General features: G+C 42.7%; 2 protein-coding genes across 2 annotated transcripts; one reads left to right on the top strand and one right to left on the bottom strand.

Annotated features, from left to right (window-relative positions):
• Positions 1-216: 216 nt before the first annotated feature.
• LOC104507165 (muscle-related coiled-coil protein-like) lies at positions 217-897 on the top strand. The gene has a single exon (XM_010148358.1). It carries the CDS (start codon positions 217-219, stop codon positions 895-897), a length of 681 nt encoding a protein of 226 aa, XP_010146660.1.
• Positions 898-4,911: 4,014 nt separating this feature from the next.
• Positions 4,912-13,723, bottom strand: LOC104507163 (dynein heavy chain 8, axonemal-like; the record flags this gene model as incomplete). Its single annotated transcript, XM_010148357.1, has 3 exons — positions 4,912-5,130; positions 6,486-6,707; positions 13,515-13,723. Coding segments are annotated over 3 exons (650 nt in total), but the record flags the coding sequence as incomplete, so codon positions are not given.
• Positions 13,724-16,353: the final 2,630 nt, after the last annotated feature.

Genomic DNA, 16,353 nt, shown 5'->3' with positions numbered 1-16,353 from the left:
AAGCCTCCCTTGGTTTTTTCCCTCTGACCCTTCCCCACGGGGGGGGGGGGAACGACACAGGGTGGAGTGATAGAGCGACTGGTGGTGCTTAATTGCCCGACAGGGCTAAACCACGACACCTTATTACTATATTGTATTTCAGTTAGCATTAATTAACTACAAGCCAGCAAGCAAAATGCTTGAATCACCACCCTTGTAAAACACACTTCTTGGAAGATGACTCTGTGCTTTCATTCACAGGAGGAAAGCGAGTGTCCTTCATCTCTCTCTGTTATCAAAGAGAGGACAGCAGGTGAAGCTTTAGAGGATGATTTCTTCCCACCTGATGATCTCTCTTCTGATGAAGAATACTATATTGAAGAAAGCAAAGCAACCCAGTTCAAGAAATCAGGAATGAGGCGCATAGATGATATCAAAAAGGCTTTTTCCAGGGAAAATATCCAAAAGACAAGACAAAATTTTGGCAAGAAGGTGAACAGGCTTCGAACTAGAATAGTGACCCCTGAGAGGAGAGAGAGGATCAGGCAGTCAGGAGAGAGACTGAAACAATCTGGGATAAGGATCAAGAAAACCATTTCACAAGCTGCCCCAACAAAGGAGACGTTCAAGATCCATAAAAAGAATAAGGAACGAACAGGAGCCGAAGGTCAGGAGGGGATCCAGGAAGCCAGCGTGCACATCGCCTCTGAGCTTGCAGCAGCAGAGCCCTTCACCGAAGAAATCTCTTACACAGAAGTGATCACGAAGGTAAAGACAGACAAGAACAGCGCAACAAAAGGTGCTTCCCAGTCAACTGAAAAAGGAGTGACAATCCCAGAAGTTGTTTTTAAGCAGGAAGGGAAAGAAGGAGGAGGAGGAGATGATGTCCCTTTGCTAGACTTAAAGCAGTCGGCATAGGGAATCCATCAGCAAACACGCCGTACCCTCCTTACTGAACAAGAGATAACGCAGTGTGTATTCTCTCAGCTTGTGAAAAATGTGTGATTTGGTGTTATTTCACAAAACGTGTTGGTGTTGTTCAATCATTTACACAGGTGTCTGTAGTGGTGTCTTCCTGACAAAAGCCAAGCCATGCAAAGGGAGTGAAGGGGCTCCCCCTCTGTCTCGCAGTGTGCCGATAGCTGCCGTTAACCCCAATGGAACTCGCCCGTCACAGGGAGATGGAAACCTGCTTGTCGCTTCAAGATTGACTTGGCAGTAAATTTACAGCCCAATCACTGTCTTCAGTTTTATGTACAAAGGTGTAACGACAGTTTCTATTATCTTACACCAACTCCTCTGATCAGAAAACAATAACAAAGCTATTACTTCATACTAGCAAGAGGAAAAACGATGAGAAATATCCCTTGAGTAATACAAATCTTTTCATTTAAGGGCCCTCACTGGAACAGCAGAACGAGGAAATTTCTGCTTTATCCAGGGTGTGACAAAATGTGGCAGGAATGATAGGTTTTTGAGTAAAGTGTGGTTCTTCTCAGTGCAGAAGAGAGGTTCCTGAAGTGGCTGCATATTATTTCCAGAGTTCTGGAAGAGGAAGGTTTGGTGTACGGAAGCAATGCATTTTCTGCACTTGTGGAGTAAGAATAAAAAAGCAGAAGACACATTAAGTATGGGATAGCAGGAGGAAAAGAGAATGAGGTATCCTATTCATGTTACGGAAAGGCAACTGTGAGAAAGGCAAGGGCGTGAAGCTGTAAAAGAGGAGTAAGTTCAATGCATGGGTTCTGGATAAATAGAGAAAAAAGATAGAATATTGTAAGTGAATTTTCTTCCAGATCTTTTAAAGAATTGTCACTCTATCCAGAGGATCATAGGGTTCCTGAACATAAACAACCAGACAAGGGGATTGTTTTGTTTTCCACCCTCTGTGCTTTTTCTGAGCTTCGCCGCAATTAAAATCTGTTCTACAAAGCCACTTCAAGTACAGGGCCAATCCATAACCCAGTTTTTTGTTTCCTATCCTCACCGTTATCGACCAGCCACAGCCTCAGGGATTATGAGACAGACACCCTTTGGAGTATGGAATGCTGTTACAGGAGCCAGTGCCCTGACATCAGATATGTTTGTAAACACGGCCGCTATGCTGACATGGGGTGCAGGACTGTATTCCTCTCTTCATTCTTAAACAGAGTTGCCTTCAAAGCACTTATCTAAAGCAGTGTTAGCCATTACTATCTGTGTGGAACTTGTACAATATTGCCAAAAGCTGTATGATTGTATTTAATATCTCAGATTCATTTTAACAGCAGAGCATAACTTCGTTATCTATATACATTGTTTGAGGACTCCCAGCTAATTGTTAATCTGTAATTGAAATATAATTAGTTTGATTTCAAATATTCTGCCTGCCAGTTCTTTCATTTAGTCTGGTGTACATCACATATTTGATTGAAACAGCTTTAGCAATCGTAACTAGGGCACACTGGTTGGGAAAGGTCGATGTTACACTATGTCAATGACATTTCAAATCAAATTAATGTTGTCAGATTGGAAACAGCAGCTCTGCTGAACGGAAGGGCCGGATGGGGCAAGAGAGGGCAACAGGGAGAGGAAGACATGTTCTTTTAACAGTAATTGTACATCTCTGCTGTACTGCAAATACATGCAAAAAGGAAAAATAGAAAAAAAAGGGGGGGTTGCCTGTAGGATATTTTGGAGGGTTTTGTTTGTTTTGGTTTTTTTTACTAGTTGTAGAAGTCTTTTCTGGAACCAGTATGTTCTTCTCCCAGTTCCGTATAAAACTGTAGCTATCTCCAGTGAAACACTGTAGGATTTGCCTTGGTCTTCTGTGATATGGCCTGCATTCTGTTCTGCAAGATACGACGCTTTCCTACACCGACAAACAGGATTTAGTTATTGAAATGAAAATGTCAAAGTTCAAAGAAGCTGTTTCTTGCATTTTTTTGACAGCAGAACACTAAGTGCTAGAACATAATTGCCTGTAGATTTTCTTTATATAGGATTTAATTTTCTCATTTTACTTGACAAAGAAAGGAAGTGATGCGGTTTCCATGGAGCTTATCATGTAGCACCACATATAACCTCTATCAATTATGTATTTTTAATGTTTACCTCTAACTCCAGTTGTTCAGAGGATGATTTGTTTTCGTAGCAAGTAGTGAGTTCTTCAGGTGTGCAAAGTATTTCAATGTACTCTCTTCATTTTAAGTTACCATCGGTGCTACTGACTTGAATTTTACATGAACCAAGAGATTGAAGTTAATTTACCCCATATCCCCTCACACAGGTCAGGTATGGGGAGAGGACTGTGGGTTACAACCTCAATTTCTGTACAACAGCACAGCCTCTTCCTGCTTCGAGTCCCTTTTATCTTTTTCATAATTTCCAAGAGCAATGATCTTGAGGCCAGATCCTTCACCCTCCTCAGAAACAAAATTCCCCATGAAGCCGGTTGATGTAGAGCTGTGCCGCATGCAGGCCTGGGGTGTAGTTTTTGAAAAGGTGATTTCACTTGGTGAGACAATTTTGCCGGCACAGTGTGTGAAAGAAGTGCTGCTCCCGGCTCAGTGGGAGAAAGGGACCTTGTCCCTGTCTGCTCCGGTTTCCAAGAACAAATCTGGCACTTTCTGCTTTTTTTGTGGGTGGGAGTGTGAATACCAAACTTCCTCATGGAAAGAGCCCTGCAGTTGCTAACTGCAGAGTAAAACTGGTTATGGGAAAGGGTGAATGACTTTCTTAGGCACCAGCTGAAAAGAAATTGAAGTGTTGGTACAAAAACTGAAAGTGTTTACAAGGAGAAAAAAGTGATTAACAAAGCATTCACTGCAAGTCCTTCTTTTCACGACATCCAACAGCAATTTCTTTTGCTTTGAATTTGTGATAGTGAAAAAAGCCAAACACATTTTCTGCCAATAGCCGTCTGTCTATTAAAAGAGCGGTAGCAATCACCTTTCAATTACAGGGTAGGCAGCAACAGTGGGAACACACAAAAATGACTTCAACCATTTCAGGTGAATCTATTCCCAGAAATGGCCTGTGCGTCTTCTACTTTTTTTTTTTTTTTTTACCTAAACTGATGCAAAATGTAGAATAAAAAGCAGTTAAGAGATCTGAGTTTGCAGGATTCAGGCAATAACGCCAACGGAGCAAATACTAACAGAGCCAACCTGGTGTTCAGATGTGTTTGCTCTGAGATGAGTCTCAAAACTTTGTTCCCATTAATAGTTGGAGAGGGAGGTTTACGTCTTCCTTATAATAGGAGGTAAATTTAGAAAGTATTAACGTGTGCAAAGGCCACGACTCGTGCAAATATAAACTTGCCTGTTGCACGAACTCCTACAGCTGTTTGCGAGAACCAGTGACTATCCAAGGGAACGGTAGCATCCATTTGTAAAACCACGCAGTAAGTTTACAAATGGAAAATCATAGGAACTGTGCATTGGAATATCTGCAGATAAACAAAGTTTTACCATACGTTTAATTCACCGGCCATTACAGCTTTAGTAATGCTACAGATGACAAGTTTTTAACTACAAAATTCCATTTAAAAAGAATTATATAATATTACGAAGAAGTCTTCAATTAGGAAGAAAAGACAACTACAAAAGAACCACCATAGTGTTAGAGCAGTCGTCACTATCATAAGCACGTTTTTCCTAGTGATTCCACTGCGAGCAAGCTAGCTGATTATATCTTCACTTGCTTTATAACAGTTGCCAAATTTGACACCTGCAACTGTTTTCCTTCTGATACTCCCAGGATAAATGCATTTAGTATTTTTACTGTGAACAGACTAAACTGATCTATGTGCAATTAACACAAGCTCTGTACATCACTTGCTAACTCCCATACCCCCGTGAGCAGGTAGCCACTACTTTGAAAATCACAGTGAAAGTCCTACTGGCTGCAGATTAGTCTTCCTAGGTGGTTCTTCCCACGAGCCATCCGTCCTTATTTTGAACTGCAGAGCAGTGCAACTCCCCGTAAAGTCCAGTGATCAGGATTCTGCACTGTTTTCAGATACAAAGAGAAAATGTACGTCAGATCTGTTCTCCGAGGCTTTTTGTAGACAGGGCAGGAGTACACGCTCCCTTGTTGCTTCTTCGGGTCGTGCAGTGCTGTCGCGCTAACAGCGTACACGTGGACTACAGGAAGACTTGTGAACAGCACCTGAAAAAGTTGAGAGACATGGGGCTCAGCATTAGAGAAGCAGGATAGGGTGTTTGAACTCCAAAGGCTGGAACTAGATTCAGCGATGGCCTTCAGCAAAGGCACCAGCACCTCAGCAGGTACACGCAAGAACACAAGTCCTCGGCTCACCACTACACTGACCCTAACTTTAAACAAGTGGCAGCTCAGGGACAAAAGACATCAGGAGACCTGGAAGGAAAAGAAAGCAGCAGACACCTAGAAATCTGCACGCCATGGAAGTAGATGGGAAAAATGACAGGGTGATTCTAGGAGGGAGAGAGACCATTGTTGTCTTTGCCATCCTTGGCCCCTTTGGCTAGTGTTGCCTATTCCTTCCCCATCTCCTGTTCCCTGAATGGCAGGAGTGGACCTACAAAGACCAAGCTGCATTTAGCAAGCCTCCCTGTTACATCTGCACTGCTGGCAGTGGAGCTTCAAAGATCCAAGGTGCCTCTTGGGTATTTATCCAGACTAGATCCCCTCAGGTCTTCCAGCAATATAAAGTATTCATTGGTGGGGGAGGGAAAGACCCAAACCCAAGAATAATGTGGAGGTGTGCTGAACATTCCAGAGCATTTGTGTGAACTCCATGTTTGAAGGCGTCTTTTGACAAACCGGGCAACAGAAGCTACAGCCATCAAGCTTTTGTTTGTAAAAGTTTGCTCTCAGCAAGACACAGAAATGTTTTACCTACAGAGAGGAATTATCTCAACTCCAATTCCAAAACAGTTATCACTGGTTTGGAAAAAGGTTACCAGTGCAGACAATGGCAGCTTTCCCTGGGCATTGACCACAGCATCTAATCGCTACTCCATAGCTAGATTTTAAATCTGCTTAGTCACATCAGCAAAATGTAACTCCATGCATGGATAACTGAGCATAAGCCCAGAACTAATACTCTTCCTCCTATTAAAAAACAAATGCCAGGGATTTTATTTATCCAAACACTGACCTCCACAGCAGCTGTCATCAAACCTAGCCCTGGGCTTTGGAAACCGTGATAGGGTCCCAACTTGGTCAGTCAAAAGAAGTCTGACCATGGGTTGCACTATTTTATTCAAATATAGCTGTGCTTCTAGGGCCCCTGAAGCCAAGAAGCCCAGCACCTCCAACCCAAGAAGATGCAGTGCAGTGCACCCTAAATTAATTTTCTGACAGAAGTCTTTTTGTTCAGTTCTGGTGGGTAAACACCCTGTCCTCCTCCCAGCCCTGATAGAGTTTTACCTTTTTAAAACCTGTTGTGAAACTACCGCTGCAGGCACTCAAAATACTTCTTGCCATGCTCTGAGCACAGCGTAGGATGTCACAGTCTGTCATGCTCAATTGATCCTTACCTTTGGTGCTGACTCGACCAGCTTACTGTTTCTGCGGTCCCAACCTGCCCCTTCGAGGAAAAGGCCGTATATGTAAACCCCACCGATGTCAGCAGGAGGAGGACCAACAACATCTTCTTTCATCATCTTGGTCACTTCGTTGTGCAAAACAACGCTGTCGAGTGCCCACCCTTTTGCTAAATTCATGCGCGTTGTCTCTTGCTTCATAGCAGTTAGGAATCCCTAGGGAGATTGAATTCGACTTAGAGGGTTTTAAAAAAAACTTGAATTTACCCATTCCCAACTTTTTTTATTATATAAGTGACATCAGCAGTATAAAATGTCATCCCACAGAACCTGACGGACATAGAAAACTAAATTCAGTAGTGTAAATCGAATGCTTTCCTACACCTGGGATGCAGCCAGTACCATGCATTCTTGCATAGAATCACAGAGCAGTTAGGGTTGGAAGGGACCTTAAAGACCATCTAGTTCCAACCCCCCTGCCATGGGCAGGGACACCTTCCACTAGACCAGGTTGCTCAAAGCCTCATCCAGCCTGGCCTTGAACACTTCCAGGGATGGGGCATCCACAGCTTCTCTGGGCAGCCTGTTTCAGTGCTTCATCATCCTCTCCATGAAGAACTTCTTCCTGATATCTAATCTAAACCTCCCCACTTTCAATTTAAACCTGTTACCCCTTGTCCTGTCACTACAGGCCCTTGCAAAAAGTCTGTGTCCTCCCGTCCCCCAGCTTCCTTGTAGCCCCTTCAGGTACTGGAAGGTGCTATAAGGTCTCCCCGGAGCCTTCTCTCCTCCAGGCTGAACAAGCCCAGCTCTCTCAGCCTGTCCCCATAGCAGAAGTGCTCCAGCCTGCTGAAATACTTGGTGTGCATGTGTTGGTGCTAGGAGGCCACGAAGGCGGCTTATTTAACATATCAGAAGCTGTATGTATAACTCACCTCACCTGCCACCTTTACAACCAGCCAGATGGAGAGGTTTACAAGGCTGCCAGATTAATGTGTTTTGTGAGGTTCCAAATACAGGTAATCACTATGCCACAAATAACACTGGTATTTGTGTGCTATATTACTCACCTTTTCTTATACCAACATTGTAAAAACACTTTTCAGTCAACAAATCATGAAGCATTTTACAGAACACAAAGGAAGCACCGAGCGGAATCATGCAATTAACTAGTGAAATGCCCCTGTCACTTTGCTCAGCGCAAAGCCTTAATACACTACACTAACATACTGCGGTAGACGCCAACCAGATAAAATCACTGCACTTCAGCAGCACAGGATGAAACACCCTGTTCTAAAGAGCTACAACCTCACGGTACGGTCACAAGCTCTCAGAGGACAGGCCGGGCTGAAGGTGTTGGTTAGCTTCTCTCCTATACCTGTCCCTGTGCATGCAGGCTGTGGCACATGGGAAGTACCTTAGCACTGTGAGATGGGACAGGAGGGTAAGACTGCTCTGCCTTTCCAGTGGACATGCTGTAGAGTAAACCTCACTTTTCCTTATGGAAACCCATTTGCATCACCGGGAGGTGAATGAATAAAACAGAAATACTGAAGACGCAAGAGGGATTTACTGAGAAGGACAACGAGGAAGGACGAAGTTTCAGGAGAGATTTCAGAACAGAGAAAGAAGGTATCTAGAGACAGAGATGGGGGAATACGGAGCCACATGGGGAACACACAATGGTGGGTGTTAGCCAACAGCACAGCTAGGAAGAAATCAGGAGCAATGAGGGAATTGAAGCGGCTTTTTGTTTTTCTTCAGCATTCACGGTGCAGGATGCTCTACTGAGCTACCGTTAGGGCCAAAGGAATGGTGAGGAGGCAGATGCGGAGACATTAGTGCTTTGCTCTACCAGATGCCGAGGCCAACCTCTGGCTGCTGGGACCAGAGTGCCTGCTGCACGTGCTAAGCACTTCGTAGCTGTGCAACACCCTTTAAGTTACGAGAGTGTGAGATGACATTCAGGAACTCAGATGTTTCGGTTAACTGACACTGGTTGCTCCTCACTAATGTCATTTGTAGAGACCCCAGGACAAGTGTTTCAAAGAGGTTTTGTGATAGCACAGATAATTGTAATTGCGCTTGAAGTAGTTGAGAACTCCAGCATATAGCTAAGGGAGACAGGATTAAAGGCCGAGTTCTTTTATCAGAGACGCCATTGAAGGAAAGCAGAATCCTTGCAGTTAATTTGTGGCATTTTAATTTGCAGAAACATGCTAGAACCAATAGTTTAAAATACACAAAGTATTCACTGCCAGGAGGCCCCAGAGGGCTACTGGATCGCAGATAAACTGAAATATTAAAGAAAGAAGAGCCTGAAGAGGACAGGACAGAGCAATGAATGCATTAAGGGAATCAGTTCAAAGGCACTGTCGAAACACTGGAATAGAAGCTCAGAGCTGTGAGTTGTCTTCAGGGATAAGATTGTGATAGCAGACTATTCTTACAGAGATGGCAGGGCTTATACCCTGTCTGCGCTGGGACTTGTAACACTTATCTGCTCATTTGAATGAATCCTAGACAGGGTTTAAAGACTACAGCCCTGAGCCGGAGGCCCAGCTGGGTATCCCAGAGAGGGAGGACAGCACAGTAAACAGCGAGAAACAATCAAGTGCTTTGAGGTGCCACTGTATGGCTAAGAGCTTGGATCCCCCTAAACCCCTCTGTCAGGCACGTAATGGACCACTTCCCATGTTGTTTGTTTTCATTTTTGGCAATCTCTGATCTGGTTTTGGTCTGTTTGTTTGCATGGGGTTTTTTTTGGGTTTTGTTGTTTTGGGGTTTTTTTGTGGGGATGGGGGTGGGTGGGGGCATGTTGAGATTTCAGAAACGGGGAAAATTATTTCTTCTTTCTTCACCTGCCTTTTCCTGAACTTCTCCCTGGCCTGCTCATGCTTTGTTCTTCTGCCTTCTAACAACTCATTCAAACTAACTCTGAACCTGCTAGGCAGGGAGAAGCAGGCACCTACGGAAGCTGTGGCAAGAAATATGGAAATCAGTTAAGTCTATTGCTTTCACAATCATATTGTCTCGCTTACCTTGCTTGGGAGGTTCCTTGTTTGTCACTTAGGCAATTTCTATAGTGAGCAAATCATGGCAGGTTTACTAGAATTAAGTGGGCACTGAGGAACGGAGGCATTGTACTTCATATTCTTATTAGTATTCACATTGCTTTGGCAGCTAAGGGTCTTAGGAATAGGCTGAGGGTTCATTATGCTAAGTACTATACAACCAGAAAGACAATTCTGCCTCACAGGGCTTAAAATCCATATGCAGGACAAGTGACAGCAACTGGATACAGGGATGCAAACAAGATGATGAAACAGTATCAGCCACAATATGAAATTGGCAGGTAGAAATGAGATATGCATAGTGTCATGTTTTTTGAGGAAAAAATCCAGCAATATCTGATTAACTTCCAGGAGGGAGGAAAATTCATGGCAGTTCTTGGTTTATTCACCCGTTATCTTGGCCCAATGCAAACACACAGAAGGAATCAGGTTTCTTTTACTAAGAAGCCCGAGCCTCCTCTCAGTCGCATCACTATAAATACTGGTGGATGAAGAGCTGGACATGAGCCGGCAGTGTGTGCTGGCAGCCCAGAAAGCCAACCGTATCCTGGGCTGTATCCAGAGAAGTGTGGCCAGCAGGTCGAGGGAGGGGATTCTGCCCCTCTACTCTGCTCTGGTGAGACCCCACCTGGAGTGCTGCGTCCAGGTGTGGAGCCCTCAACATCAGAAGGATATAGACCGGTTGGAGCGAGTCCAGGGGAGGCCATGAAGATGCTCAGCAGGCTGGAGCACCTCTGCTATGGGGACAGGCTGAGAGAGTTGGGCTTGTTCAGCCTGGAGAAGAGAAGGCTCCAGGGAGACCTTATAGCACCTTCCAGTACCTGAAGGGGCTAAAGGGAAGCTGGGGGGGACTTTTTACAAGGGCCTGTAGTGACAGGACAAGGGGTAACGGGTTTAAATTGAAAGCGGGGAGGTTTAGATTGGATATCAGGAAGAAATTCTTCCCGGAGAGGGTGGTGAGGCACTGGAACAGGTTGCCCAGAGAAGCTGTGGATGCCCCATCCCTGGAAGTGGTCAAGGCCAGGCTGGATGAGGCTTGGAGCAACCTGGTCTAGTGGAAGGTGTCCCTGCCCATGGCAGGGGGGTTGGAACTGGATGGTCTTTAAGGTCCCTTCCAACCCAAACCATTCTGTGATTCTATGAAATAAAGACTAACTTCTGGGAAATTACTGAATTTATCCTAGAGTATAAACAGTCCAAGAGAAGGCAGAGTCAGGTCCTATATTATTTTTTTATTGCCAGAATGCCCCATTCTCCCAGTGCTATAAATCTATTTCATTGTTTTATGTTATCTGTGGCAGTTGTCCACTGACAATAAAACGAACAGTGAGATCTATGCAAATAGACAAATTCCAAAATACTTAGGAGCTGCATTTCATCTCACAAATGAAAGGACTTTTCTGACAATTTCTCAGGTATTACAGACAAGCCATTAGAACTGCAGCACTAATACTTCACCACCTCAGCTTGCTTGAGAAGATGAAATCAATTTTCTTAACATCTGCAATACTGATTCTAAACACACTTGTCATATTCTATAGCAATATGACTATTAACAAAATAATAGGTAATTAAATAGAAAAGGAGACTTGGCTCAGGTGAATTTCTGGTAGAATGAGCCACTCGCACACCCTGGGCTACAGAAAATGAATATAACGATAACCATCTGATTCTTAAGCTTTTGATTGTCAGCACAAATAATTTTTTTAATCGGGTAAGCACATCTCATCCTGGGATTTGTTTGGTTTTTTGGGTTTGTTTTTTTTTTTAATTTGCACACTTTGTATTTAGAGACTTAGAACTATGTGTACCCACTTGCTATGGTCACGTACTTGTTTGGGGATATTTTACTCTGATTATTTGGCAGCTTTTTTGAGAAATCCAGATATATGGATCCAAAAAACTGTAGGATGCACAATTTGGGCTGGCAAAATTTCAGAACTGACACAACCCCAAAGCCTAAAAAAGTCAACTAAATGGCCAGTACAGAATCTGTATCAGCCTGTGCTCACTTGTAGTGCAAAACCAAACACCAGCAAACCCAAAAGCCTATTAGAGTTGCAAAAGTTACTCAGGAATATTTTAGAGTGCCACTACCATTGTGTTGCTAACAAACCAAGTATGGAAGCATAACCATTTTATTAAAATTCCTACTCCCTTCCCTCATACTTTTGCTTGGGAACCCTTTGCTCAGGGATTCTGTCAGCACACTTCCATGCTATAAAGCGGTATTGGCAGACAGCTGACACAGGCAGGATAGATGATGGATGGATATTTCCCAGCAGTAGTCCTAGAGAATATTTGCCACTGTTGCTTTCTCTATTCTAGGCAGCTGTTTCAGCTAGCTTTTGCATTGCTAACAAGTACTGAGATTAAAATAGATCTTTAAAATAGCTTTTTGCTAAGGCTTCACAGAAACCTGTTGGCTGGATACTCTCACAATGACTCATTTCCACAACTCGCACTTCCCACAAACATCTGTGAATCATAAAAAGCTTTAATGAATGTGGATAGCTGTGCAAAGAAACTACACATCATCTAGGTATGTATACTTTACTTTGACTCTGTTCTCAGCTGTTCCCTTTTCTGTATTTCATTTTGTGCCAGGTTTTAATTTTAGATGGTGCAGGCAAGAGGCTGTATTTTTTTTATGTCTCTGCCTACCAAGTCTGGCACAATTCTGAGGTGGTATAAATAACAAACTTTCCATTTCAAGGAACTGATTTGCAAGGATTGAGAGCCAAGTCCAAATCCCTTCTTCCTATGTCAAAGTTCTGAAACTTACCTTGCTTTGTACTCAAAGGGATTTCCATACAATGAATGAAAAACAGATTACTGTAACAGAGGAGGTGAAAAAAGGAGGATAATGCTGAAATGTGAAAAGATATACAGTGCTGGGTTTAGCCAGGAAAGAGTTGAAGCTGTTCCTGGATGCAGAGGGCAGCACTGATAAGTTCTTAGCTGGCGCTGGGGAATGCCTGCACTGAATTCAAGGTCTTTCTCTGCTTCTGACACTGCAGCTGCGTTCCCAGCTCTCGCGGTCTCGCTACAGGCAGTGCTGGGACACACAGTTCAGGCACCTGACCCAAACTGACCAAGGGAGTATTCCATCCCATAGTACGTCATGCTCGGGGCAGAGGTGAGGAGGGGGTCTGGGAGCCATTACTCTCTCTCCTACTCTCCTGCTCGTTTACTTCCTGCCACTTGCTAACCCACCCCCTGACTCCTGCATTAGCTGCTTCACTAACTCCTGTGCTGGCTTGTTCGTGAGGGTGTTGGTGGGTTTGTTTAGTTTTCCCGGTCATGCTATCGCTGATAGGGTTCACTTGGAATCTGCTGCGACAGCTCTCTGGCTCCAGCCCTTGGGCTGCGCCTCTCAGGCTGTGATCGCTCTCACACTGTGGCTCTCAGGCTCTCTGGGTCTCACTCTCACTTCTCAGCACCTGGTTGTGCATCGGTCAGTGGGTGGTGAGAAACTGTATCCTAATTGTATCATATGTTTTATTTTCTATTATTTTAATTACTTATTAGTAGTAGTATTTGTATATATCAATTTAGATTTAATTAGTAAATAGTTCTTATCTCAAATTTACGAGCTTCCTTATTTCTTTTCTCTCCAATTCTTCCCCTCCACTGGATGGGGGGAGCAGGATTTGTGAGAGCGGCTTTGTGGTATTTTGCTAGCCGGGGTTAAACCACGACATATACTTACGCAATTTCCGTGCTATAATTAAAGCAGCCAGAAGGTGTATTATGTTGTTTCAGTAACACAATTTTTGTCTAGCAAAAATTTCTTCAACAGATATTGAAGCCAGTTTATCCTCCATTTGTGCTAAAAATTGAATTTAGGTTACAGTATGTATAGTCACAATTGAGTCAGCTTGAAGTCCTCTCAAGGTCTAACTTGGCTGTTACACAGGAGTTAGAAAGATCAATCTGGCAATCTTACCTGGGGATTAAAGAATCCTGTCATCCAGAATTGGTTTGGTCGGCCATCCTGCAGCCAACTGCTGAACTGCTGATTTCTTTCAAGGAGCTCAGTAAACCAAAATCCTAAAGTAGCCGACTCCCAGGAAATCCTAAACCATAGTTTTGGAATTCGAGCATCATACATATTATCTAAAGCATCTTGCAATTCTTCTGACATAATTATGGTTCCTGGAAGATAAGTAAAACATTCAGAATGAACTTTCCCCTAGCTTGCAAAGGCAATTAAAACTTCCAAATGACATTCTGAGTCTAATAAACCCTCTTTTGTTGTGCCTTAATTGCAAACCTGTTGCACTAGCACCTTATCACTTTGCAGTTAATTTGCTTAAACTTCTAAGACTTGATTCAAAGCTAGAGGTGACAAGATAAATGATATTTCTTCTGTTATTTTGATCAGAAATAAGGATTTTTTAAAACCAACTCCTTCTCCCTCACACACAACATTTCTATTCATTATATTCACACTGTGTTTGGAATGTGATTAATCATTTAAAACTTTTTTATATATTTTAATGGTTTCTACATACATGATCAATGATAGAGATATACTGTGCAACCCATCTACATCCTAAACGTACTGACAGTGATTATATTCATGAAATTCACTGTTATTAATGATAACTCTGTACATTTCCATTATCAAGATTCTCAGTGGGAAAGCAGTACGTAGAATAAAGCTAGAGGCAAGATATTTTTTTTCTTGCAGTGGCAGTGCATACTCCCATATTCCATGCATAGTACTGTGTTCTCCATTAAAATACCGGCATTTACTGAGACAGTGATTTTTCAGTGACACTCACCATTCCGTGTGCCAGAAGTTCCTACACTCACTCAGTCTGTATGCTCAATAGTACTGAGAGCTGGCACATGGTCATGCCTCAGGATGTCTTCCCTATTCCAGCTAGAATATTTTAAACTATAGAAACTGGTCTGGTAGCCCCCATTCAGATTAAATGTTCATATAATACCAATGTTCGATGCACCATCGTACACACAACTGCTGTAATTGCCACAAGGATTACGTGAGATACCAAACAGAATTAGGTGGCTGCCACCACAGAACAAGTAAAGGAAAGGGAGGTGGACTGGGTGCCTGCAAAGAAGAGGTGCAGTGGCCCATCCAAACACACATGGCCTGTAATACGTAAGCATTTCAAATCCCTTCCTTCCACTGAGGTTGGCAGGTCTCAGGTCAGTGGAAGGAAAAGAATATCCAGAAATCAAAAACCAGCTTTTAATTTAGAAGAATACAGTGGCCAACCTAAACACTTGTATAACACTGTGTGCAAATCTGATACTTTCTACTGTATGTCAGTGGCAAATAGACTTCAATTTCTTCTAGCAGATAATGACCTGCTCTCATTTACGTGCACTTCTTTTTGTGCAACAAATGCTATGAGAAAACCATCAACTTTACAAATCTGCAGATATTAAAAAATACTGCCTATCCAGCATTCTCTGTAATGGCTTCATAGTCAGGCTCTGCCTCGAAGCACGGTGAAATCTCTTAGGATGTCTGCCCGCTATGACTCAGAGCAGCTGCTGAGAATGCTAAGCCAGGGTGTTCTTGAGGATGAGGTATGTTCACAGTTCTGTCCTTGCCCATATAGTTGCATAAATATTCCTAGTGAGTGGGTGTCATCTCTGGAAGTAGGCATACTTCGATTTCAGCACTAAATGACATCTGTGGGTGTTGGGATGCATCCCTGCAGCTAAAAGACTCCAATATAAATTAATTAAAAAATATAATTGTCGGAAATAAAATTAGTAATACATAAAAACAATGGCATCTTTCTGGAGAAAGGTGATACAGGTGTGTGAAAAAATATATTTGATAAATTGAATGAGTGGCATTTAACTTCTGAGCAGATCAGAGCACTGGTTACCATATGAAGAGATTGAATGTCCTATGAACTTAACATGGCAGGCTTGAATGTTCTATGAATCAGACAGGCCAGCTGCTTCTAGCTCGGTTATTTTGGGGTTTAGTTCATGATACTCCCCTTCTTGAAGGAAATAAAGCCCATCTGAAAATGACTGATGAAAGATTAGGTCAGTTAAAGACATTAGGGTATTCCCATGCTTCAAAAATAGTATGCACTGTAACCACACTCTTTGCACAGTATACACAGTTTGGAAACCAGGATTCCCCTTTTTCATTGCCCTAAATTTATACCTCTTCACTTCTAAACCACATCTAAATCTAACCAAATGCTGTGTAGTGAATAAGCCAAATCAACTACTCAGTTGTGATGATAACTATAGTCTGCTCTTTTAAATTAACCTCACTTTAGATTGACTTATTCAATAGATGTAATGCTTTCAATGGACTACATCAGGACATTGTATTATTTCATGGAGTTGCTCCTTTTCACTACCATATCTACCACAAGCTGAATATGAAAACTTTGGAATTTGTAATATTTGGATCTACATTTTGAATTTCACATTTAGGAAGGTCTGTATCTGGACTAGAAAATGTGCATATCTCATTTAAATGAGTGGATAAAGTTAGGAACAAAGGAAGGATCTTAAACTCCAGCATAAACCAAAAAAAGCCTCAATCCACTGACTGATTCTCTTCCCTCAAGCACAGATGTGAATCAAGAATAACCAGAATAATTATGTAGAATATAAATGAGATGCGAGGAAGCTAGTTTCTCTATCAAGTACATTTTGCCAATAGCAGACATCATTATAGTAAGATTGGAGACTATCCCTTGAGGACAACACTTGTTAGACAATAAGTCTGTTAAGCTAGCCTTAACAGTACTCAGAGGAAAAAACTCAGTGAAAGC

This window comes from Eurypyga helias, unplaced genomic scaffold (genome assembly GCF_000690775.1).
Source record: "Eurypyga helias isolate BGI_N326 unplaced genomic scaffold, ASM69077v1 scaffold45193, whole genome shotgun sequence".
NCBI lineage: Eukaryota > Metazoa > Chordata > Aves > Eurypygiformes > Eurypygidae > Eurypyga > Eurypyga helias.
The sequence above is the reverse complement of the archived record's forward strand: the minus strand, read 5'-3'. Positions and strand labels throughout refer to the sequence as shown.